The sequence below is a fragment of the Pezoporus flaviventris genome, unplaced genomic scaffold, assembly GCF_033815535.1.
Source record: "Pezoporus flaviventris isolate CSIRO_AGI_PZ_B2104156 unplaced genomic scaffold, CSIRO_AGI_Pfla_v1 ptg000016l, whole genome shotgun sequence".
In the NCBI taxonomy this organism is placed as follows: domain Eukaryota; kingdom Metazoa; phylum Chordata; class Aves; order Psittaciformes; family Psittacidae; genus Pezoporus; species Pezoporus flaviventris.
Window position 1 is genome coordinate 3,110,378 of NW_026892564.1, and position 24,613 is coordinate 3,134,990.

The window sequence follows — 24,613 nt, forward strand, 5'->3', positions numbered from 1 at the left end:
TGTGTGTAATATGGCATCACATCAGAAGTACAATTTATGGACTTACACACTGCTCATTACTGCCTGTGCTATTGGTGAATTTAGCGAGTACTTTATCTAAATCAAGGTGTAAGTAAAGAATGCTGAATAAAGCCTTGTGTCAGGCATCTTGTAGGGTAATAGTGAATCACTTACAAAGAACAGGGAACATATAAAAACTTATATTCAAGCTTAGCATGACTATCTATTATTTTGCTAAAACAGAACATCTAGATGGGTGAAAATTCGATTTTACAATTCTATTCTCAAAGGAGAGCAGGTGACTGTTATGCTACCATTCTCACTACTTTAAAAATGGTGCTGATTGAGTAATGAAGGAGTTCAGAGTACTGCCACTTACTGGGCTATGGAGGACACAGATTATTTTTTATTTTGTTCCATAGACATTTGCAGAAGCCGTGGTCCACATATGCCACACCATTCAACTAATTAAAATTATATTTTGGCAAAAAACCTACTAGGTGAAAAGTATCTTGATTATGCTCATCCAGAGGCAGCAAAAAACACAGAGGTCCTAATGTTTTCTAATATTTTGGGGGGTTTTGGTGGAGCAGAAGGCAAAATTACATTGTTGCACATTTCAAAAGATTATTTATTGTAATAGACAAATAATATAATAATTTAGCTTTTGGCTAGTTTCTCAAAAGCTCTTTTTAATGATGTAGTGGAAATAAGTGAAGTTAGATGAAAAGGGGAAAAGATTAGTGTATAACATCCTTTCATCTTTTCAGATGATACTTTCTCATTGAGGCCAGTTTATACCAATAAAACTCAATACATCTTTCTTGTTAGTATGGCCAAAGCAGTCTGCAGAATTTCTTAGGTCCAGGAACAGAATAAACCATTGAGTCATCATGAATAAATGAGTTATATATCAGTAATAGTGTTTGACACATAAAAATAATGTATTTGTGAGATTAAATTTTCATAGATTTTTTGCAAATACCAGATTACCCACAATTTGTCCATTTTCTTCTTTTTCAGAAAAGAAAGCAGAATGCAGACCTTTCTAAATATTTTTCTGGGATTCTTTATCTTTGAGTCTGTTGGAGCTGCACCTATAACTGATAATATAATTTATGATTCCGAGTTCTATGACATACCAATTGGAGAGATGCCTCAGGCATTTGTCTATGATGAAAATGAGCAGTCTGACGAATTAGAGGTAATCAGAATATCACTTATTCTATCTTTCCAAAGCGCACAAATGCAAAGGTTACTAATGTTTTTTTCTTGGCCACAAAAAACATTGTCAGACATATCTACGTATGTGGTTGCTATTGCCTTAGGTTGATCAACAATTTTCTGTGGTGATAATACACCATAGTTCATTCAGATTTTCCCTAATCTACAAATGTGGCCAAAAGATTTCCTGATTGTTTCTTCTTTGGGTTTTGGTTTTTTTTTGGTGGTAATCATTAAGAGCTGGTGAAATGTACTATGCTTCCCTCAGGTTTCTTTGTGTTGCCACAAAATCTTTTGGAGATTGTCCTTTTGAGTTGTCTGTCTGGATCAGATTCAAACACAGTTGAGATAGGCCATCCAGGATTCCCCACTAAACGAGGTTGTAAAATGCGGTTTCCTGGGGTTATTTCTTGTAGCAATAGGTAATTTCTTGTAGTAATGTTCAATGCAAGTGTTTCTTGTATTTATTCAAGGCTATAAATGCTAGTGGTTTTTATTTCTATTAGAGAAGTGGGCAAAATGAAGTAAAAAAGAAAAGGAAAACACTTAAAGGTTACTGAAAAAATCCTGCTGAAATTCTGTTATACTATGAGTATGTTGACTTACATGCTTCATTCTCCCCTGTATTTCTGTATTTCTCCACGTTGCTAAAAGGCTGCATTAATTTTAATCTCACTCTGCTGTGTCAGGATGGGCACCACTTTCCTGAAGGTGATATATGCATTGTATAATTCAAGATTGAGTGGGATAAAAGTTGAGTGAAAAACATTTAAATAATAATTTTGGGGTTTGCTATTACACATAATATTTTAGTACTTTTACACATAGCAGTACATAATTCATGTTAATATGTTCTTTTGAGTGAACCATGACTGCAGCAGGAGGGACAGGATCTTTCATCGGATCAAAATTGGGTAGCACCCTTGAAGTCAAAGGATGAAGACGAATTAAGAATATTTTTTTATACGTATTATAAAAGTAATCTCAAAGTTTTCACTAAGATCAGAACCTTACAATGTGTAGAAAACAATTTTTCTCGTCTAAGTACTGAAAATAAATTTGCTTCAAAGAAATTTGCTTAAAGAAATTACTTTGACTTTAGCCTGATCCCCTGTGCCATGCAGAATCAAAGCTCTTTACATACCTAAAAGCTAGAGCTTTCTTCCCAGATAAAATCACCACGCTTCTAGTGACTGGATACTTGATTCTTTCTATTTCACACTGACAAATATGTTACAGTTTCTGTCTTTCTTTGCTCTTTTGCTCTTAAAGATGAAGCCTTTATCAGTGCTAAAAAATGGCTTCCTTCCCAGAAATGGATGAGGCTATTTTGTATATGCCTCAACACAGAGATTTTCTCATTGTATCAATAGATTCCTTAGGAATGCATTGAATGGTAGGTGGGACCCTCCTGTGCTGTCCTCTTTCTCTGAGGTCCTAAGACAATGAAGCATAGGGTGGCCTCTTTCCAAGTCTGAGTGAAGAGCAGAGACAAGGCAGGGTGATTCTTTTCTATCCGAAAGGAAATTCAGGATGATCAATACTACACCCAAAAAAAAAAAAAAAAAGGAAAATAAATACAACAGGTTCAATCACAGGTTGCTTTCTTTAGGGAAGTATGGAATCGACAGAGTCCAAAAAGTCTTTTCATTTTGTCTTGTAAATTTCTTTTCTGGAGCAGGATTATGGCACATTACTTAGCTCTTCAGGCAGCCTTCTTAAAATTCAAAAGAAGGTCATCCATCATAGTACTTGGAATGAATGTTGCTTTGCATATGGATGGACCTCCCTGTGTGAGCCTTTTCTTTCCTAGATGCTTAGCCAAAATCCTTTTCTGCTTACATTCTTCTTACCATGTCCCACCCAAAACAAACCTAAGCATTCACAATTCCCCTAAACCAGGGAGAGCTCAGAATGGTCAGGGCTGTAGAAAACAAGCAGGCTTTATAGCTATGCATTTCAGTCTTGCACATTGTCTTAGACACTGAATATTATTGATGTCATTCAAGTTTTAAACAGAATGCATTTGATTTCTTGTTCGTGATTATGACTTTGCTCCCTGCAATCCTGTTATCACAAATATGTGAACTACACAAATCTCTCTATGTGTAAAACCCAATATTTATTCAAGGTTGCAAGTTAGTTTTTATTATGCATAGCTTAAATGATGAGCAATACCACAGAGGCCCAAACAGCAGGCCTTCATTCAATCTAGCCTGTGTACAGTAACTCAGGCTCTGATTTAAGGCCTGCATTTCATTTTAGAGAGCTCTGAATCAAGTTTTTAGTCTTCTGAAGCACTGAGAAAATAAACAAAATAACATTTTCTGTTGTTGTTGTCCTCATTTTAAAATTCAGCCATGTTTAAAAGAAATCATTCTGTTTAACACATTTATAGACTCATTTGAGAAATGAAACCTTTCCAAGGTTATGCATCCACCTGATCTTCAGCAGGTCCAGGAGACTGAAAGGTTCTAGGATGTCAGATGCGTTCTGTGTGCTGCTTTTGTTGATTTCAATGGGAGTTATGCATGCACGTGTGCATCTTAAGAAATTATTCAGAAGTGCCTATGCCAGTATGTCCTTTCCAGAATGTTGCCTGTTGCGTACTGTAATCATTCGTTTGATGTGTAACCACCAAAATGAGGGGTAATTGTTGAGGGATTCCTTCTATTCATTCTATCTGTCTAAAATTAGATGCTACATTCCAAGATCATCCTTCGAGACAAGTATGAATCATACTTTTGAATATTTTTGTGGTGCACTGACCTTGGCTGGCTGAAGGAGCCCACCAAGTTGCCTTCTCAGAGGGACAGGAGAAGAAGTTAAGATTAGAAACTCATAAGCTGACATAAAAAAGGCAGTTTAATGAAGAAAGGCAAAGGTTGAGTGCAGAAGCAAAGCAGAGCAAAAAGATTTTTTCTCTACTTCCCATCAACAGGCGATATCCAAACACTTCCTAGGAAGTATGGCCCCAGTGCATGTAGCTGTCTCTTCAGAAAACAAATGCCTTAATAACAAAGACCAACCCCACTCCCCATCTCCTTTCTCTTGCTTTGTATTGCTGATCATGATGGCACATGGTACGGAATATCCCTTTGGTCAGTTTGAGTCAGTTGTCCCAGCTATGTACCCTCCCAGCCTCTTGCCAACCCCCAGTCTACAAGCCTGAGGGTGGGTAGGGGTGTTGGAGAGACATCCTTGATGCTGTGAGAGCTCTGCTTAGCAGTCACCAAAACACTAGTGTGTTGTCAACACCCTTCTAGCTACACATGCAAAGTACAGCACTAGAAGGGCTACTGTGGGGAAAGTTAACTCATTCCCAGACAGACATAATGCACTACCTTCCTCAATTAACTTTAGATGGACTCTAGCCACCAGTCTCAGGCTTAGCACTTAAATTTCAGCTTAATAAAGTTAATTAAGAGTGACTGAAGCCAAGTTCATGAATTCTTTCCTACTTCTCATACTCTGGGATTGTTTTTCCTTGTGAAGTACATATGCCAAAAATAAAGTGCATGCGTGCATATACACACACACTTTATTGCCTTGCAAACATTTTTCTAAGAACATTTTATCTAGATAACAGCTCTTGATAATTTTCCACTCAAAATTTGTCTATTTTTCTCACAGATTTTAGAAGAACTTTGAGGTTTGGAAAAGTTACTTGAGAAGAGGAATCAGAGGTTATCTAGCATTGGCTGCTAACATAGAATCATTTAAGTTCAAAAAGACCTTTAAGATTGTCAAGTCCAACCATTAATCTTTCACTATCAAGTCTACCAGTAAACCATGTCACATTGTTTCATTTCTTGCATTCTTTTCACTGTACTCAATATATGTACATTTTTAATGGAAATATTTTGCAAGGAGGAAATACTTGTAGCAATGATTTACTTGGGAGAATTGTACTGAACCTTTAATTAAAGCTATGCATTTTCATGTATTAGGTGGGTCATGGGCTATAAAATCTGTGGTTTTCAAGTTCCCAGGTTAGTGATACATGGAATAGGTAGCTGAAGCTTTGCATCTCAAAAGAAATTGTTACTTAAAAAAACCTTACGTAATATAACAGTCAGAAATAAAATGTGTATAGAGACTGTAGGGAGAACAGCACCAGCTCTGTTAGATAATGGCTAAAAAAGGCAATGTAAAAAAAAAAAACTTATTACCAAGGAAAAAATTCCAAAGTCCTAAAGGACAAAGACGCTTCAGAGGAATGTCACTGTAAGACAGCGTACAAGCTTTATGTTGATTTTATCTTCTGAAACTGACAGTTTCAACAGTACAAACTTGAGCTGCTGTATTGCTCCTTTTCTTCACAGTAAGTTTCATTATTACTTTCAATGAATATTTATATCATGGTAGGGATCAGAGGCCCCAGTCAAGACTGGGTCTTCATTGTCCCAGCTGTTCTGCAAACATACACAAAGATAGATTTCCTTTTGTAAAATGGATACAATGAAGGCAGACTGTCAAAAGCATTCCTCTGTAAGCTTCTTGCTAGTAAAAAAGAAAGCTCAGTTTTTCACTCTGAAGTTCAAAATTTGCTTTGATATTGTGTGAGAAAAACAGATTGTCAAAAGAGACTCTATATATCAGCTACTAATGTCTAATGGAATCATGTTGAAACTTTTGATTATAGAACCTGTTAAATATAATCAGTCCATTTTTCTTTAGATAGGAAAAGCTAAGTTAGACAAAGAAGTGAAAATATAGGGGCATCAGAAAAATGTTTTCATCAGTAAGATAGGGTATCAACAAGGTTGAGAAGCAAATGAGCTATCCTAGCACTGAATAAGTAGCAAAAAAAGGGACTTGAATACAGGTTGATCTTGGTTTGTTTTTCTAGCTCACACAGAAGTGAGCTAGAAAGTAGATACATAAAATGATCAGAAACAGGCATTGTGAAAACCTTATATTTGACCCTGCATTATCTTGCTGAATTTTAATTAAACTGATATAATATTCAGGTGCCTTCGCAAAGCTCAGAACTTGAGTTATACACACCCCTCCACTTATATGTATGTGCACATACACACAAAGCATCTCTGCTAACGCACACATAAAGATGGGTTGTCTTGTGCAAGACCTCCCTCTTGACACTTTGCAGTTTTGAGAGACTTACACTGCTTTTTCTATCTTTGTGGCAGGTATTTCATTAAAAAAGAGTCTTCAAGTTGGATATGCAATGGCGTTGCAAATGTGTCATATCACATTATATGAAATTCCTCTGAGAGAGGTGACTGCTGAAACTCCATAGTGAGAATACATAGACCTTTTACAGTAGCTGCTTGCTCCCCTGATTTCCCTCGTCACTTAACCTCCCCTCCTTCTGGGCTCCCCCAAATTCAAGTTTTGTGACTTCCGCCAGAAAGAAGTAATGTGCACCATCTCTACTGACATGAGATATGAAACAAGGACACAGATATTTTAGAAAATTACTCCCATTTCCTAAATGGTACCAATGGCTATACAGGCTTTTTTTCCTGAACACTGCCAAGTTAAATAACATGCATTTCTATCCCATTTAGGGAACATTTAAGATAAGAATAATTTTAGATCCATTCAAAACAGAATCCAGTGTGGTTTGATGCACATCTCAGAAGGGGTTCTGCTCCAAGTCTGCTCTATCTTTGCTCATGTTTAGTGATTATCTAATTATAATCCTTTGAAAAATACTGAGGTCTTTCATATTAGGCTAAGTAATCATGTTTCCTTTGGTTTGTTCTTTTCCTTCTATGAGTTCTGCCTCTTTGTATTCTGTTATTGTTTCAACAGCTCATCCAAACTCTCCTCTGGCCCCCATTTAGAATCATAGAATCATGGAATAGTTAGGGCTGGAAAGAACCTTAAGATCATCTACTTCCAACCCCCCTGCTGTGGGCAGGGACACCTTACGCTAAATCATATCACCCAAGGCCTCGTCCAAACTGGCCTTGAACACTGCCAGGGATGGAGCATTCACAACCTCCCTGGGCAACCTATTCCAGTGCCTCACCACCCTAACTGGAAAGAATTTCCGTCTTTATCCAATCTAAACTTCCCCTGTTTAAGTTTTAACCTGTTACCCCTTGTCCTATCACTACAGTCCCTAATGAAGAGTCCCTCCCCAGCATCCCTATAGTCCCCTTCAGATACTGGAAGGCTGCTATGAGGTCTCCACGCAGCCTTCTCTTCTCCAGGCTGAACAGCCCCAATGTTTTCAGCCTGTCTTCATATGGGAGGTGCTCCATTCGCCTGATCATGCTTATGGCCCTCCTCTGGACTTGTTCTAACAGTTTCAAGTCCTGGTTATGTTGAGGACACCAGAACTGCACACAATACTCCAGGTGAGGTCTCACAAGAGCAGAGTAGATGGGAAGGATCACCTCCTTCGACCTGCTGGTCACGCTCTTTTTGATGCAGCCCAGGATACGGTTGGCTTTCTGGGCTGCAAGCACACACTGCCGGCCCATGTTCATTTTCTCATCGACCAACACCCCCAAGTCCTTCTCTGCAGGGCTGCTCTGAACTTCTTCTCTGCCTAACCTGTAGCTGTGCCTGGGATTGCTCTGACCCAGGTGTAGGACCTTGCACTTGTCACAGTTAAACTTCATAAGGTTGGCATCAGCCCACCTCACAAGTGTGTCAAGGTCCCTCTGGATGGCATTCCTTCCCTCCAGGGTATCAACCGAACCACACAGCTTGGTGTCATCGGCAAACTTGCTGAGGGTGCACTCAATCCCACTGTCCATGTCACCCACAAAGATGTTAAACAAGACCGGTCCCAGCACCAATCCCTGAGGGACACCACTCGTTACTGGTCTCCAGCTGGACATTGAGCCATTGACCGCAACTCTTCTGTGTGCAGCCATCCAGCCAGTTCTTTAGCCACCGAGTGGTCCATCTATCAAATTGATGTCGCTCCAATTTAGAGACAAGGATGTCGTGTGGGACAGTGTCAAACGCTTTACACAAGTCCAAGTAGATGACATCAATTCTTAAAGACTTAGTGGGCTGCCCACCAGTATCAGCATAGCTGTTCTATTTAATGATTGTACCAGTTTTTTTGTTTTGTTTAAAGAAAAAAATAGTATAGAAATGGTACTGCATTAGTAATTGTACATATTTCATAGCAGCACAATCCCTACTGTGACATCATGGAAATCTGGGGTTTGAAAATTTACTTTAAATGTTACTTCTCAAGAATGGTTTTGGCTCTGACTTTCTTTATGGGAGGCCTAAGCTTGAACCATCTTCAATTTCTGCTTTTCAATTTCCACTCCTGACCTAAGCCTTATTAATAGAAAGGAAAATAGTAGCTTTGGATGTAATAGTTGCAGCTATCAATCCTGGGTATAGAGTTCAGACAACAAGTTCAAGAAAAACTATGAAGTACAGGAAATTAATGTGCAGAAAAAAGTGCTCTGTTATAATTCCTTTTTTGATATTCAGAGTTGTGTAGCAATGCCTATCTTTATGGCGTAGAGTGTCCCTTCCAATGGCAGGAAATATATCATACCTATGCCCCCATCTTCAGCTCTTTCTTCCTTGTACCATATTCCTGTTCTGAACCTGTCATTATATAATTGTTAACCGATCTTACACTGACAGGATGTTTCTATATAGCATGACAGTTCACACTGTGAAGACAAACTATGAGAAACTTCTCTAGTTATGAAGATACAGCAGCTTGTGAACACTATGTCTGTATCACTGCAGGCTATGTGTACATACCAGACTGGATCAAATCAGACAAAACGTCTTTGCACTATAAGCTGTAGAAATTTGAAGGAAGAACAGATCTGGCACCACACTTTGGCCTTGATGTCTGGTAGAAGATATAGTTGCCTTTATTGTCTCTTTTACAGCCAAAAGAAGACGGACAAGCACCTTAGGGAGTTAATTCGCAACATATGTGTGCTGAACCTCCCTCAGGAGGTGATTCTTCCTCCACTGTCTGCACCAGGAATGCAATGAGACTAAGCTTAAACTCAATGTATGAAGTTGAGTGAATCATCTTTTTTGTTCATGTTTCTAATACTGATTGGTTTTAATTTGGATTTAAATTTAAAATAAAACAGTCACAATGCATTTAGGAAAAGACAGACTGGTGAACTGGGCAAAAGCATGTTCAGCTCCAGCAGTGCCTGGTCTGCCTGGACTGCAAGAGGAAATATGCTTGAGACCCTGAACCCTCCTTTACAGTGAACTCTGGAAATTGATCTGAGACAGCTCCTTACTACAAGTCTGAGGGCTGTCAGTGTTTCTGGTAGATGCTTTGGTCTCTGAGTGATGTCCAGCTTTGGCTGTGTATGTGGCTTGGATTAGTGGGAGCTCCTGTGGAAATCTTTATTAACTATCTAGGACTAGTTTTCAGTTCTTTTGTGCTTTATAGTAGTGCAATTTCGAAACCTGACATCTTTCTCTTTGAAATTTTGTGTCTGTCAAAACTTCAGCACTGTTTCAAAGAAATGCGCTCTTTGTAGGCTCAGATATTGCATAGACCTCAAAGCAGAATGTTAGAAACAAAATCTGTAATTTCAAATACAGTTCTGGAAGGAGACTTTGACTACATTTGTACTCAGGGAAATACAAATTAGCTCAGTTTATATCAAATTTCTTTATTCTCAGACAACAGAATTAGTCAGTAAAATCTTTTTAGCAATGTTGTGTAGCATTAATTTTTTACTCAGGTAAAATCAGTCATGAAATATATACACTTGCTTTTGAGACAAGAAGTTTTAGGATACTGTGTTCAAGGTGCTAAAAAGACTACTTCTCTTGTCTAAGACTAATCAAAAGTAACTGAGGGTCTACCTGTATTTTCCAAGGCTGAAGCCACAGTAACAAATTTCTAGATAACTGAGTTACAACTCTAGAGTTTTGTAAGTTAAATATTAAGGTTAGTCTGACTGTATGTGTATGTGTGTGTCAAACCGAACAGAAATAACAAAATAACTTAAATAAATTAGAAGGCTTAAAGGGTTAAATAGTGATCTGCATTGATAAGAAGGACGCTGTATTCGACTGCACCACTTCCAAAACACTGTTCCCTGCAGTAAAACTGAGGAATGTGTTGTTTATGCCAAAAAAAACAAAGGTCCCTCACCCTGATAACATTGCAACATAGGTGACTTCTTGGTGAAAGCACTTCATCTTACCCCCAGCAGACAGGAAATACAGTTATAGAATACAATATATACCATTCCTTTCCATGTGAGCCATCATGAAATCACATTCCCAATGAGGAAAAGAGGCAGTGGGCAGCAACCTGGCTTAAGATCAATGGATATTGGAGTATCCAAGAGTCTGAGGAAGACAACTACCCTATGACAGCTAGTGAATCTTAGATGAAAAATTGTCCAAAGGTTAGTTTTCAATGCCTGTCAAGAAGAATCCCAGAGGCACTAAAAGGAATCAGCATCTTCTATCCCTTGTCTTCTGTGTTGAACACAGGTGATCCTGGCCAGAGCAGTAGGGAATACACATTTAGATATGTAGGAATATGTGGCTGTAAATGTACAAGGAATTAAAATCTGAGAGAACGAGTGTGAGTAGGTAAAATAACTTTACTTAGGGATTTTGTAAAAAAATAACATCTTCCCATTCCCCAAGATCTGATTGACTTTATTACACTAATTTTTTATTACACAACTTATTTATGTAGCTCTCAACAAGAAAAGGACAATTTATCTGAGCTACATCATCGCAGTTTAAGTGTTTCTTGCATTAACATGCAATGGTTCAAAGATCTATTTATTTTTAACATAAACCAATAGGACAAAAAGAGACTTTAAATGCAAATTCAAGAAGAAACAAGTATAATCCACTTTTGGAAAGGAAAACAAACCAAAAACCTCTGCCATAGTTAGGCATTTTCTTGTAAGCCTTTGGTAATTTCAGAAGAGCTGTGGGGAAAACTAGTTCCTTTTGATGGGTCAGTGTGGTGCAACCATCCCTTCAAGTTTACGACAAGAGACTTAGCAAGTCTCTTGTTAAGTTCTGAAGCGTCGTTTGTGTTTTTAAGTATATTTTTTGCGGTAAAAGAAGAAATGAAACAGGACATAGTTCAGATTCTCCTGTGGATTTAAACTAATTACATGTAATACTTCAACTTCGATCCTAAAAGATGTAAACATAAAACATTAGACAAAACATTTATCCCTGGAATTACACCACATTAGAAATGTAGCAAGTGACAGCTTCCAGCCTTGCTGTTTTCCTCTTTAAATCTGTTTATTTTCTGTATTTTACTACTTTGCATAGATTATGTGGGTCTATAATCCTCATATAGGTTACATTTACCTACATTTCTATTCTGTTCCACCCTACTGACTCCTAGTAGACAGATACTCTTTCATCTTACTTGTATTACCCATACACAGAGTTCAGCCTCCTGAGCCATTTCCAATCTTAAAAGCTTTTTCATTTGTCTCACCTCTTCAGCCACTGGTGAGAGATAGATACCTGAAGAGCTCATCCTAAAAGAAACATCTGTGGTCAGTGGCTGGAGTTGCTTTTCAGAAGTTTTATCTCATTCTCTGCTGACTGTGAAAGGATGCTAGCATAGACTAAATGCCTAGCCTATGGATGACTGAAGTTACAACTTGACTTTTAGCAATTGTATTTTATTGCGCTTTGATATGTTCAGATTTCTGTTCTCTTGACTTTTGCAACTTCCTGATCTGAAAGTGCCTCTAAATTTGCCACCCACTTTAAGAAGTTTCATTTGTAAATGTAGTCACATTGGATAAATATCAGGCAGAGAAAGAAAGAGGTGCCTCTTGCAATCTTAAGAGAGATATCAGTTTCCTTTGGCATACTCTGTGGCTAATATTCAGCACTGGTATCCTCTAAATCTTTTGATTTATTTCAGAGACAGTGGAGAGTAACTATAAACCACAGAGTTAGGTGTTTAAAGGTAGGTGATGTGATCCCCTGTAAATGTTTTCATACACCATACATTATACCTGGCTTGGCAGGGTAGTTGCAATTTGAAGACTTGCAACTGTTGGCAAAATCCCCAAACTTGATTGTATTTCTCTACAATATTCTTCCTGCTTTTTGATTTTTCATAAATAATATTACTTAGAGTAGCAAAAGAAATACAACCCCAGCCCAAACCCTCCCAAACCCTATGAAAAATATTACCATTGAGTGATATAGAAACATTTTTGTTTCAATTTCTCAGTAAAGTCCATGTTGCCAAAAATTAACAAACATCTGGAAGATGAAGAATCGTTCTGCACAGTATAGTCCAAGAAATATCTTTGTTTTGTTACAATCCTACGTGATTTATCAAATACGCAAAAGATAGAAAGATGCATGGATCAGATCACCAATAATGGAAAACAGACTTTTACCTTTAGGTTAACGGTTCCACATGTACCTATGTAGAGGAAACAAATACTGCTCATGCTCTGGGTCTGGTATGTAGTACACACGTATCTGAACTCCTACTCCATTACCAGTGTAAAAATGGCAACATCATAAATTCACTGTAATAATTTGCCTTCTTTATGACAGTCATAACTGGTGCAAGAGATGGAATTGATAATTCTAACTGTTTGGAACAGTTTCTCTAGAACCCAGATTTAGCATATTGACAAGGAAACTATGGGGAGACTTTCAATTGTGCATCTCCAAAATGAGATAACATCCTGTAATAAGAAAGAGATAACAGTCTAGAAACAGAATTACTAGAAGTTAATGCTACTTCTTTGGTACCCAACAGCTACAGTGACTAATCAACTAAGAACATCTGAGATAACATAAAGTAAATCACAAATCCCAAGGTAGTTAAGTTCCATGAAGTCTGCTCTCAAATATTCAGAGAAGTGGCCATCAGTGTAGATGACCCAACTCCCATGACAAGTGAAAGGAACTTTATCTTAGGTCTGACTCCTGTTTACAAACTGTGTCTTGAAAATACTTTTGTCCAGAATATTATTTTCGTTAGAACTGCCACAAAAAAATGCATACAAAGCTGATAATAGGTCTCAAAATCTCTGCTTTCTGTCCCAAAATTTGGGACAGGTAATCTTAGCTGATTTCACAGAACTGGTGAAGAAGTAGACAGCATGTGCAAACACTTTAATGCAGTACTACCCTGGGTCAACAAAAGTCTGGAATGCATCTCCCTCTAGGCTTCTTCCATTTGGAGAACATCTGTCCCATTTCCTTTGTTCCCAAAGTCTTTTTTTGATTTGTCCCCAGGTCCATTCCTAGTTAAGCAGTTCCACTTTCAGTGCTGGAGATGGGAACGTTGTGTATCTGTCTGCTCAAAGGAGCAAGGTACATCCTCACTCTTACATCAACAGGTTACTTAGAGTTCAGCTGAAGTTCATTTTGCTCAACTGATCACCCTGCATATTAGTAACTGTATCAGGGCATTTTTATCCATAAATCCTACCAAGTAATAGTATCTATGCCTTATTGGAATACAGCTGCAGAATATACAGAAAACTTGAAGTGCGCTCAGTCAAAATCGGAGTCTGTGAGGTTCAGAATTCTTCCTGTTTTTTCATTGCTTCTATAGTCTTTCACCTCAGAGAAACTAATCGAGGCAAAATATTTGAAGCTATGGCCACTATATAACTTAAAAAAATTTGCACATAAATTTTTTGCAATTTCTGTGCAAAAAAATATATTTTAGATGGTCATTTAGGTGTTTTCAAGTAGTTCAAGATCATAGTATTTAATACTGCTAGTAATGATATGTAGCTACACCAAAGATCCAGGGAGTATATTATGAAGTGTAAGGGGCTTACTTACAAAATTGTAGTAAATATATTTATATAGACAAATGCACATAAGCATTTCACAAAAATATATTTAAAATATACCCTGTCCAGAATAAAAAGAGAAAAATAACTACTTGCTGAATATTATATAGTTAAACCAAGAGATTTAAATAGTGATCAGAATATACCAAAAGCTTTGCTTGTGCTTGGTGTGTTACTTCCATTAGTTTGCACAGTCTACATAGAAAGCCTAATTTAAGAAATCCTAAACACTTTTCTAGTCTGGATGTTTTTACCTGTCTTTTACAACTAGAATTTATGAGAACTAATGTGAGTGATTTCAACAACTGGTTCTCCATGGTCACAACAAAGCCAGCAGCATCTGGGGGATGATCTCAAGAAAAGAGATTTTGGTCTGGTGAAAAACTCAGGATTCAGTAGTTTTATGCTGTGTTGTGTTTATGCTAGGTTTTGTGCGAGAAGGATGAAAATCTTTGATGAAGTATAATTTTAGGCTTCAGTGCCTTCACACTTGGGATAAGAATACTGTGATGAAATTCCTATTTTTGGTCTTGCCTTAGGAATAGGCTAAAGAATATCAACTGTAGCACAGTGGTGAAGCGCCCACAGGGGTGCATGTATTACTTGACTTCTACCTCAGATGTGCAAAGCCCTATAAGGACATTAGTTAATTGTCTGGGCTTTTAAAATTAAAAAGTGCACTTTCAAATGAGGCGCTAGTATGGTCAAACAATATTATTATACACTGGGAAATCAAGATACAGTGGTAAAGTAACTCGCAAAAGTCACTTTTGGGTGGATTCTCAGTGTCTGGGTGATTGCAGTAAAACACTATCTTTTTGCAAATGAGGGCCCCTTTTTAACAAACCTGGGAAGTCTGCAATACTCTTTATGGTATTTATGGAGTAACATAATGCAAGAAAAAGTCTACATCTTTATTTTTATCCTGAAGTTGTCCTATACAAAATAAACAGAATTAATCTTTAGAATTAAAATTAACACAATAAAATTAACTGGTTTGACAATTATGTTGAGTGGAGAACTAAAAATGTTTCTAGTTCCATGAAAGGACCTGCCAAGAAAATTGTCAAAATCACTGCCAATGTGTTAGTAAGCAGTATGAGAACTTAGACTTCATAATTCTTAGAAAATAAGGTTTTTAAAGTATGTTAGTGTTCTTAAAACATCATCTGCACGGCTACATTGCATTTAGATTTATGCTGGGACAATCTACAATTTGGTTAAATGACTTACATTTCTTTGGTGCTTCACAGCAAATTTTCATTTTTTGCACAGAATATATCATTTTTTATCACACATCTAATTTTAAATAAACATGGAAAAAGCATTGTTAGCACATTTTCTCGCTAATAAAGTATGTACATGTATGCATACAACAAAACATTTAAAACACTGAGGTAAAAAGTGATTATGTTGGAGTTCATTAATTGTTTATACATCATCAGAATTCATTATAACTGTGGGATAAAATGCAGAACAAGCACTAAACCTCAGAACATATGTGACCTCTAGTGGGAGAATATAAGTAACTGGAAGAGAAACAGCTCTCAGTGGAAACAAGTAATATTTCCTGTTCCCTCTTAATTTTCCCTAGATAGAGATTGGGACAGCACTACCTTCTATAATTCAAGAGAATTATTATTCTGCACCATTGAGTGATGAACTTGAAGAGGAAGCATCAACACCAAAATTAATTGATGGGTCTTCAGCACAGGGGTCTGGGGTTCTTGGACCCCAAACTCAAGATGGTTAGTAGGAAGAAAAATGAGTTTTGCATGTGTAGTAATGCTTTTGAGTAAGCCCACTTTGCTTGCTTATGAATGTAAATGAATGTACCTCTTACTGAAGACAGATATAGCATGCCTATCTGAAATTCAATAGGCGCCTAGTCAAAATGTTTTCATGCTATTTTCATGCCAAGAAAATAAACAATGAAGCTTTTTTTTAGATAAAGTTTTACTTAATGCCTACACACAATTTAAAAATTTTCTAACAATTGGCAAATGCTACAAGTATTTTTTATTTACTTGGGTTTCAATATCATTACCAACTATCTTTATTTTATAGTGATATATTACATGATTTTTATAAGTCTGTTCATACAGAATGCAATTAATATGTGGATGAATTTTTGACCATGAAAACAAGAAACTGCAAAACTTCAGGAAAGGGAGCTATTTTAAAATTTTGGATGAGTCTGATTTTCTGTTCTTCTGATTAGCTGTAGTGAAATAAGGATTTTCTACACACAGAGGAATTAAAATTTTAAAATGCAATCTGTCTTTTCCCACACAAACATTGTGATGTTAATAACTGGCATTTGTTAACAGCTACTTTAAACTTGTAGTTGATGTGCACTAGAGTCATCCATAGCTGTGATGGGCCTTTGTGTTGTATGGTGACGAACATACAACAGGAAAATCCTACTTTTTACTATACCAAATACTATAAATAAGTGCCATTGATGGGAAAAAAAAAATAATAAAAAAAATCATGCTTCCAAAACTCTGTCCTTAGTGAAGATCCTAGTATTGTTTTTATACATATTACTGGTGATCCTTGACCAGGTAAAAAAACCTAAACCAAACCAAAAAATACTTATGTCAAAACAAATAAAAATGGAAACAAAAATTTGGGAAGTTCAGGAAAAAACTGCACAATTTTCTCCATTTTTGAAACCTGCAGGATGTTACAAAACATTTCAAGTATTTTACGTATCATGAATTCTGTCTCTGTCAAAATTTTTGAGCACTGGATGCAAATCAACCAGTGCATCAACTACAGCCATGTATGGGAGGCTCAAGGATGTAACATATCAAATCAGATCTTTTTTGTGTCTTTATTTTTTTCAGCAACATATTTTCTCATCAGATGTTGCTGCTGTTCTTGGCGTGGTGCTGGATAGAAGACTACAAGGGTCAGGAACATCAAGCCAAGTTCATTTTTCTTGTTGATATCTTTCTGAATCCTCCCCATACGTCTGTCTTGTTTCAATCTACATCAGACATAAGAGACAAATAACATTTCTCCCAGACCAAAAATTGGACAGAAGAGGAAACTTTCTTCCTGTACTATATTGCAATATTTCCAAAAAATGTCAGCTATCCTAAACTCTACATCTATTTAGGCCTAGATTTCTTGGAATAGTTCAATATATGACAGTTTATTTTCTCCCTGTGTCAGGCTTGCTCCATGTAACTAATTTAAACTCTCAAGTGGAGGAAGTTAGGGAAAATACACTAAAAACCTTATCTCTCCAATTATTCCTGGATGCCAAAGTGGAGATATGTAATTATAATAGTACTCTGGTCGCTGACTCTTTAATCTTACCTGAAAAGACCCCACATATATAACCCACCTTTCAGTTAGTTACTGCAGTCTGTTGGTAACTGACACAGTTTAAAAAGGCAAATCTTCTATGCAACAACTGATCTGGAGAAAAATGTTTTCATACTCATTAATTATGCTGCAATTTTATAAAGTAATCAGAACAACAAAGCAGCCATCTGCTGCAAGGAGGAGGGAAGAATGAAACAGAAAAGCATTTCTATGGGATTAAAAGATGAGAAACAGATATGCTGATTTGCACCCATAATCAAAGAAAAGATGTATCAAAAAATCAGCGCTCACAGCAGCTAACAACATTTCCTGAAAAAAATGCCATTCAGACAACACAGTCAGTGTCACAATTCTCACCAAATTTGAACAGTGCCATCTAAGGAAACATTTGAATTCATGGTATTCATGCAGTTTTATGACTAAGATGAAATGGATTATTTTTTCATTTTCATACACTTCTAGTGGTAACGAAATGTTTTGCTAACATGGTCTCCAAGTTACATTAACTCAGACTGATAGAAAAATTGTTCATGATACTAAATTTCTGAATCAGAAAATGTAGTTTAAAAATATGAAAAGGAAATTGAGGTTCTTCTCCATAGCTCTGTAAGAAAATTTTAATTTCTTTACAAATTATTCAGAAATACTATTTACAGAACCAAGTTTGGGAAATCATATCAAGTTTCAGTCATTAACTGATATTTCTCCAGCTGGATGGAAGTGCATGGTTGTCAGTTAAGAGGGAAATTGATCTTGATTGGCTGCTGTCACCTAATATTCTATTTTCATAGTCTCAGAAACACTGCTCAGAACAAGTTAAATGACTTTCCAATGGGCACAGGCAGAAAAAATAGTTTTAAGCAGAATTGATTGACTTCCTTGTAATTATACGATCTTGTAATCAAAACACAGTAGGAGTGAATTTTATCATTAACAAAATCTTAGGATGCGCTTAGGTGAGCATTTTATTGTAGTAATTTGCATATCAATTTTGTACATCTTTTTTGTAACAAACTGTTTTCTTTCAAATTCTTTGATAGGTCTTCCTACTTGCCTTTTGTGTACATGCCTAGGAACGACAGTCTACTGTGATGATCGTGAACTTTATGCTGTTCCACCATTGCCTAAGAAAACCATGTATTTCTACTCGCGCTACAACAGAATCAGGAAGATCAACAGAAATGACTTTGCTAACTTAAGTATGTCTAGTAGTATTGGTGTAATTAACTTCAATTTCTGTTATTTCTGGCTCATGCTAATCTAAGACATAGAGATTAATTTTATGTAATATTTCATCACGGTATGGAGAAGCAGCTTGCTATTTTTGAATGCAAAGGTCAATACTTCAAATGCAGATTCTCTGTCAAATTTTTGAATTATTAGAGAAAACAATATTAATCTATTTTTTTGCTCTGGATTGTAATCAGCTTTAGAAAGGTAGGAAAAAAAGCTATATCTCATAGAATATTTGTAGCATATAAGAAAGTGCTGTTTTCCTAAGCAAGATCAATTCTTAAATAGACATACTTTAAATTATTTGCAAACTATCTGTGTAAAAAACTTTTAATTTTCAATTTTACCTTTAAATTATATGTTCATTAGTTTGTTCCAGAATTATCTAAGAAAATCTTCAGTAAATGAAAACTGCTAATGCAAAACTATTTGTGGCCTAAAACTGGTGATTTAGGAGCCTTATGTTGCCACATTCACTGCTTAAGTTTCTTAAAGATACTTGATTTTTTCAGGAAGTATTAGGTCTGCCCTGTTTAGGGAGAGGGAATACTATGCACTCACCAGCTTGAATATCAAGTCATATTCTTTTAGACCTAGCTTTGTATAAATAAAGCTTATTGATTTCAGGATGAAAAGTGTGTAATCAGTGTCTAAAAAGGCTACTACAGTAACCCAGGGAAAGGCAAAGATCCTTTTATGAAAGAAAACTATAAAGGATTGATTTGCTCAAACCAAGATGAAAGTTGGGAAGGACCATGTTTGCTGTATAAAAAAGCAAGAAGAATAAATTCTAAGAGAGAAAATTTATTTAGGCCAAAATATGCTGTTAACATAAGAAAAGAAAAAATAAAATAAAATTAAAAACATTCTGGATGGAAAATATAATTAAACAACAAGATTAATACATTTCAAATTAATGCATATTAGTGCACTGATATTTAGATGTTGTTCTCTTTTGCTAAAAATCAGCTTAATTTTTCTTTCTTGATTGGAAAAAGTAAGGGTGGTTTAGAAAAAAAATCAATACATCAAATTTCTTACATAGAAGGAAACGTTGAAAATAAAGAAACATGTGAAACAAGGGGGTAGGGAATATGTTTATTTCCATTTAAATGTGTTTTTTTTTCCCAAACCATAGCCATTTAAATATTTCCAGAACACACAGAAATTTTAAAACTATTAACTTTAAAATCTTTCACTGAAGATATATGATGAATAACAGACAGTTATACACAGCATGAGAACAAGATGTTGGTTTCCTTCTTAATAAGAACTGTTCAAATATGGATTATTACATTTTATACTGAGAAAGAGAGAAAACACTATCACGTAGTGTGTTAGGAATGAGCCTGATTCAAAACACTTCACCTACAATTTAAATAACCCTTTTGCCTTTTTCTGCTTTTTTCAGAAAAACTTTCAGGGAATACAATCTTACATGTCTGTTCCATTTTATTTTTCTGCCAGACAATTTAAAGAGGATTGATTTGACTGCAAACTTTATATCAGAGATTCATGAAGATGCCTTCTGGAGGTTGCCCCAACTTCAGGAGTTGGTGCTGCGTGATAATAGGATAAGGAGACTCCCTGAATTACCATTTACCTTAACATTCTTTGACGTTAGTAAGAACAGACTTGGTCGCAAAGGAATACGTAATGAGGCATTTAAAGTAAGTCTGGGTTTGATGGGAAAGACTTCTGTTCCTCTTTACAAAGGAAGTGGTCAGAAGAGCAGCCTAAGTATCCATCTACAGTAGTAAAACTATTAAGACTATAGGCACCATGATTGTACTGACAACTGGGTAATCTATGGAAATGGACCACTATATATAAGCTCTATCAGCTCGACATGAGAACCCTTTTTATTCTTCTTTACAAAAATCCACACAAGACATATGATGGTACATTATGTATATATCTATGAACCAACTACCCACATGACTAGCAAGACTCCAGAAACATGCTCAATGTTCCCTTAGATGTAGGTAGGGGGAAAGGGCAATGCTGTGGATAGAGCTCCTTCAAACCTACTTTGCAATGTATCTACAGGGGAACTTGCTAGACTATTCATTAAATGGATATACTTTCTTTCCACCTTGAAAAGCAGGGAATTTGGAACCTGTGAGTGATCATCCTTCCGTGAAAATTTTGGTGGGGAGAAGTAGCCATGTACTACTCCTAACTGCACGTGAAATATGAGGTCCTTATAGAACATAGGCTAGCTTCATATGTCAGAGCTGGATCATATGCATTATTCAATTCTATCTAAGAATGTAGCTGTAACCAGCCATGTCTGAATTTCTCCTTTGGAAAACAGGTTCTTAATGAAGCAATCAACAGCAGTTACACAATCATATTTTTTCCTAGCCCAAGACGAGGCATGTTTTGGGAACAGGAATGATGGGAAAAAATAAGTCTTCTAAACTGAGACTCTGGCCTAGCACCCTTTTCTTCTTCACTGTCCTGATTTTAGCCACGAAGAAATTTCAGTATTAATCTTCTACATATGCCACTAACCTTCACCCTGACATCTGAAAGTTCTGTCACTATGAATTAAAAAAAGACACTGCACTCAAAGTAGTTAGGTACAATGACAAATTATGTGTATAAAAAGTGGGCAAAATGAGAGTATTCTACTGATTCTTATTGACCTAGCCAGGTTTACTATAGTTATAATTACCAGATAAAGCTCCTTCTTTCACTAAGTCAAGGGAAAAAAATATTTACCTTTTCAGATGAAAGAAATTATTAGATCAGGCATTTCTTATGCAGTTATAGTTTGCTTCAACATAAATACACTACTGCAAAATTCAGTAAGCTTGTCACACAAGCAGGAAAATAAACAGAATAGGAAGCCTTTTTGCATAATCACTGGGAGAGGCAGCATTTTCACTTCAGAAAAACATCATTGAAATTGCATCTCTAATTACCAAGTCTCTAGAGACTTCAAAGAAATATTTTTCCTTCATTTTAATCCAAACACATAATCTTTGACAGCAACAAATCTCAGCCTATACAAATGAAAGTTCATGACTGTCTTGAATTTCTGTCTTTTCAATCATATCATGCTGAAACCAAATATCTTAGTATCCAGCAGTGCTCATTGCAGTGACAGATTTCAAACTTACTTGCTAGAGATATTAAATGTCTGTCATTTTCCCCCATCTTTTCATTCATTATCTAGGATCTACATGAACTGCAGCATCTTTACATCACTGACAATAACCTGGATCACATTCCACTGCCTCTCCCTGAAAGCCTCCAAGCTCTTCATCTTCAGGTAGGCTACAGAAGTAATGGCTCTATTTGCCATGTTCAAACAGTAGGTAAAACCGGAAAGCGTAGCAATTGTCTTTTTGTTTCTTCTGTTTATCCAAAACTGTACATACTTGACCAAAAAACTATTGGAAACATGCAATTAACTAGTGAAAACAGTATTTGAAAGAAGTAAAATTAGGGTCAACTAAGCATTAATTATTAAAATTTGTAATACAATATTTTTCAAACATAAAATTCTAGATTTACCATGAGTACAGACTAAAGTCAGGTTCACAGCTGTCAAGAGCAACATTAGTCTAAAAGACTTCAAAGACAGAAATCCTTCACACTGCTCATACAAATCTTCCATCAGGAATATATTTAGATACACAAAGAAAGTTGGTTTACATAGTGCTTGTACCTATATAGACTATGTTTCATTGTCTTTTTAAATACAGGTCATTCACACTTACTAAAAAACATCTTTCAGCCAAACTTTTTTATTTGACTATGTTGGAACATTCCATTCATCATCTTTATGTAATTTTTTTTTTTTTTAATTTGCTTTTACCTAAACCATTGTTTCTGAATTCTTCCTTTTGACCTTTTCCACCTCTGCTTCATTCCCTTTATCTCCTCTTGTACCAATGTCCAATTTTGATTTTCAGAAGTTTTTATATTAAATACAGAAAAATATGTTTGAACAAATAACTTAATGCACCTTACATAATTTGATCTTTATCTTTCAATAAATAAATCTACAGAAATACTCTACCTACTAGCTATTTTTTTCACCTGCGCATGCCTGTAAATTAAATAGTCAGTGCTATGTGCTACAGACTAAAGCTAGTGAGCTCAACTTTTCACATCAATTTCTGACTATGAAAGGAGTGGAGATGGGAAGAATATTCAGACAGCCCTCATTTTAGGACATGACCATTTTAGTCTCAATTTTCAGACAATATTGTATTCTAGCAACTCGTTGCTGGAAACTGTTTACTTAAAGAACAAAATCTTGGTGAAGATAAGTTATATGAGAGGAATTTAAAGCAAAGGAATAAAATCTAAAGCATTAAATTTTCCCTGTACATATACAGATGTGGGTTAAGCTAATACGAGAGGATCTGAGGAAAGAAAATTGTCGCAGATCAGATTGCAGATTTGTGCCTTTGCAGGTTGAGGCATAACAAGTTGTCAGGATGATAATTATTGGTCTGTGATTTTTGCACTGACCTATGATGGTTCCAATTTGCATTAATAAGTCTCTTCACTATGATATCAGAAATGAAAACACTCTATACTTCTACCAGGCCTCTCCTGCAAAGGCTGTCTCTGCCACATGCTTTGGGTTACTTAGTTTTGAAGCTTTACACTGACCAAGAATTTTTCCCCTGGTTTGGAAGATTTCTCTGTTGATGACTTGCAGCCACAATCTGGCCCTTGGATTCAAGAAAGTATCTTGTTGGCATTGAAAATACATCCATAAATTGTTCTTCAAAGAGTAAAAAAATACTTTCAGATGACTGTTCTAATCTACTTTATTGTGTTTTTTTTAGAACAACAACATTCAAGAGATGCATGAAGACACTTTCTGCAAAATTAAAGATTTTAGTTATGTACGTAGGGCTCTTGAAGACATCAGACTGGATGGTAACCCCATCAACCTGAGCAGAACCCCTTATGCGTACATGTGTCTACCCCGTTTGCCAGTTGGCAACCTCATTTAAGCTTTGACAGAAGCCAATATTGTAAACTATAAGAATTTTTAAAGAAAAATTATTAGCTCACTGATACACAAAGGAAGATGTTTTTTTTCCAAATCTCATTAATTTAGTAAATATTTCTATTAATAATGAAATCAATTACTGAGATATAAAGAATAATTTTAAATGCTTAAAGACAGCTCCATTATCTACCCAACTGCAAGTTGTATAGCAATATCAAGAAAAATATTTTACTACCAGAACTGTACCAAAGGTAATAAAAGATCAATGTCTATGTAACATTTTATGCTGAATTATTCAGATCTAATGTAAAAATTCTAAAGTGAAATATTTTATATGTTAAAATCTATTGCATAGTAAATAAAAAATAGAAATAAAATGTGTACACAATTGAATATTTATCCCTTTTAATTTAATTAAATATTTTCTCTCAGAGACTCCTCCACTTTTTGATGTCTTTCCTTAAAGGTCCCTTCATTTTGGAAAAGTGCTAGCAATATGCCAAAAAATGCATTTTCCAAAGCAAACAGAATTTTGTCTTGAATCAGTACTGAAATTTAAAGTTTAAACTTGCATCAGATTACCCCCAAATGCACATGAACTATTTATAGCTTTTCAGTATTAATTGGTCTGTGTAAAATGATGACGCCCAAAGCTATCTTCTGTATCTTTGATAAACTTGCTTACCATATCAGTTGGATACTAAAAGCCTCATGTAAAATAGCCTGTTAGAGAAGTACTGGACTTTATTCTGCATAGGAAGTGGAAAAAATTCCCCTCGATGTATTTACACAGTCACAAAAAATATCGCAGTTCAATATCCTATGAACCAGAATTCAAATGCTCAAGTCACAAATGTCCTTGTGAAGGCATGGCTCAGTTTCCAGTTATTTGAAATAATTTCACTGAATTTTTCTGCTTTTCTGGTTTTAGAGCTGTGGGAAAATGGGGGAAAATTAGAGATCATCTCCCCCTGGCCCCCCAAAGTTATAACACTAAGGAAATCTTAGGATAAAATGCAGCTGCTTCTCTAAGGGGTGGGATGCAGTTGGTACGCACAGAATC

The 24,613-nt window shown here is 36.0% G+C and overlaps 1 protein-coding gene across 1 annotated transcript; it reads left to right on the top strand.

Annotated features, from left to right (window-relative positions):
• The first annotated feature begins 1,036 nt into the window (after positions 1-1,036).
• On the top strand, positions 1,037-23,551 carry EPYC (epiphycan). The gene is made up of 6 exons (XM_061454826.1): positions 1,037-1,204; positions 15,589-15,742; positions 18,374-18,532; positions 20,034-20,236; positions 21,751-21,846; positions 23,381-23,551. The coding sequence occupies exons 1-6, from the start codon at positions 1,037-1,039 to the stop codon at positions 23,549-23,551; spliced, it is 951 nt and encodes a 316-aa protein (XP_061310810.1).
• The last annotated feature ends 1,062 nt before the right edge of the window (positions 23,552-24,613 follow it).

Excerpts from the sequence above, each read along its gene's own strand:
- EPYC (XM_061454826.1), top strand. The coding sequence starts at position 1,037 with ATGCAGACCTTTCTAAATATTTTTCTGGGATTCTTTATCTTTGAGTCT. Across the intron at positions 1,205-15,588 it reads AGCAGTCTGACGAATTAGAG|ATAGAGATTGGGACAGCACT; the intron begins GTAATCAGAATA and ends AATTTTCCCTAG. Across the intron at positions 18,533-20,033 it reads AAATGACTTTGCTAACTTAA|ACAATTTAAAGAGGATTGAT; the intron begins GTATGTCTAGTA and ends TTTTTCTGCCAG.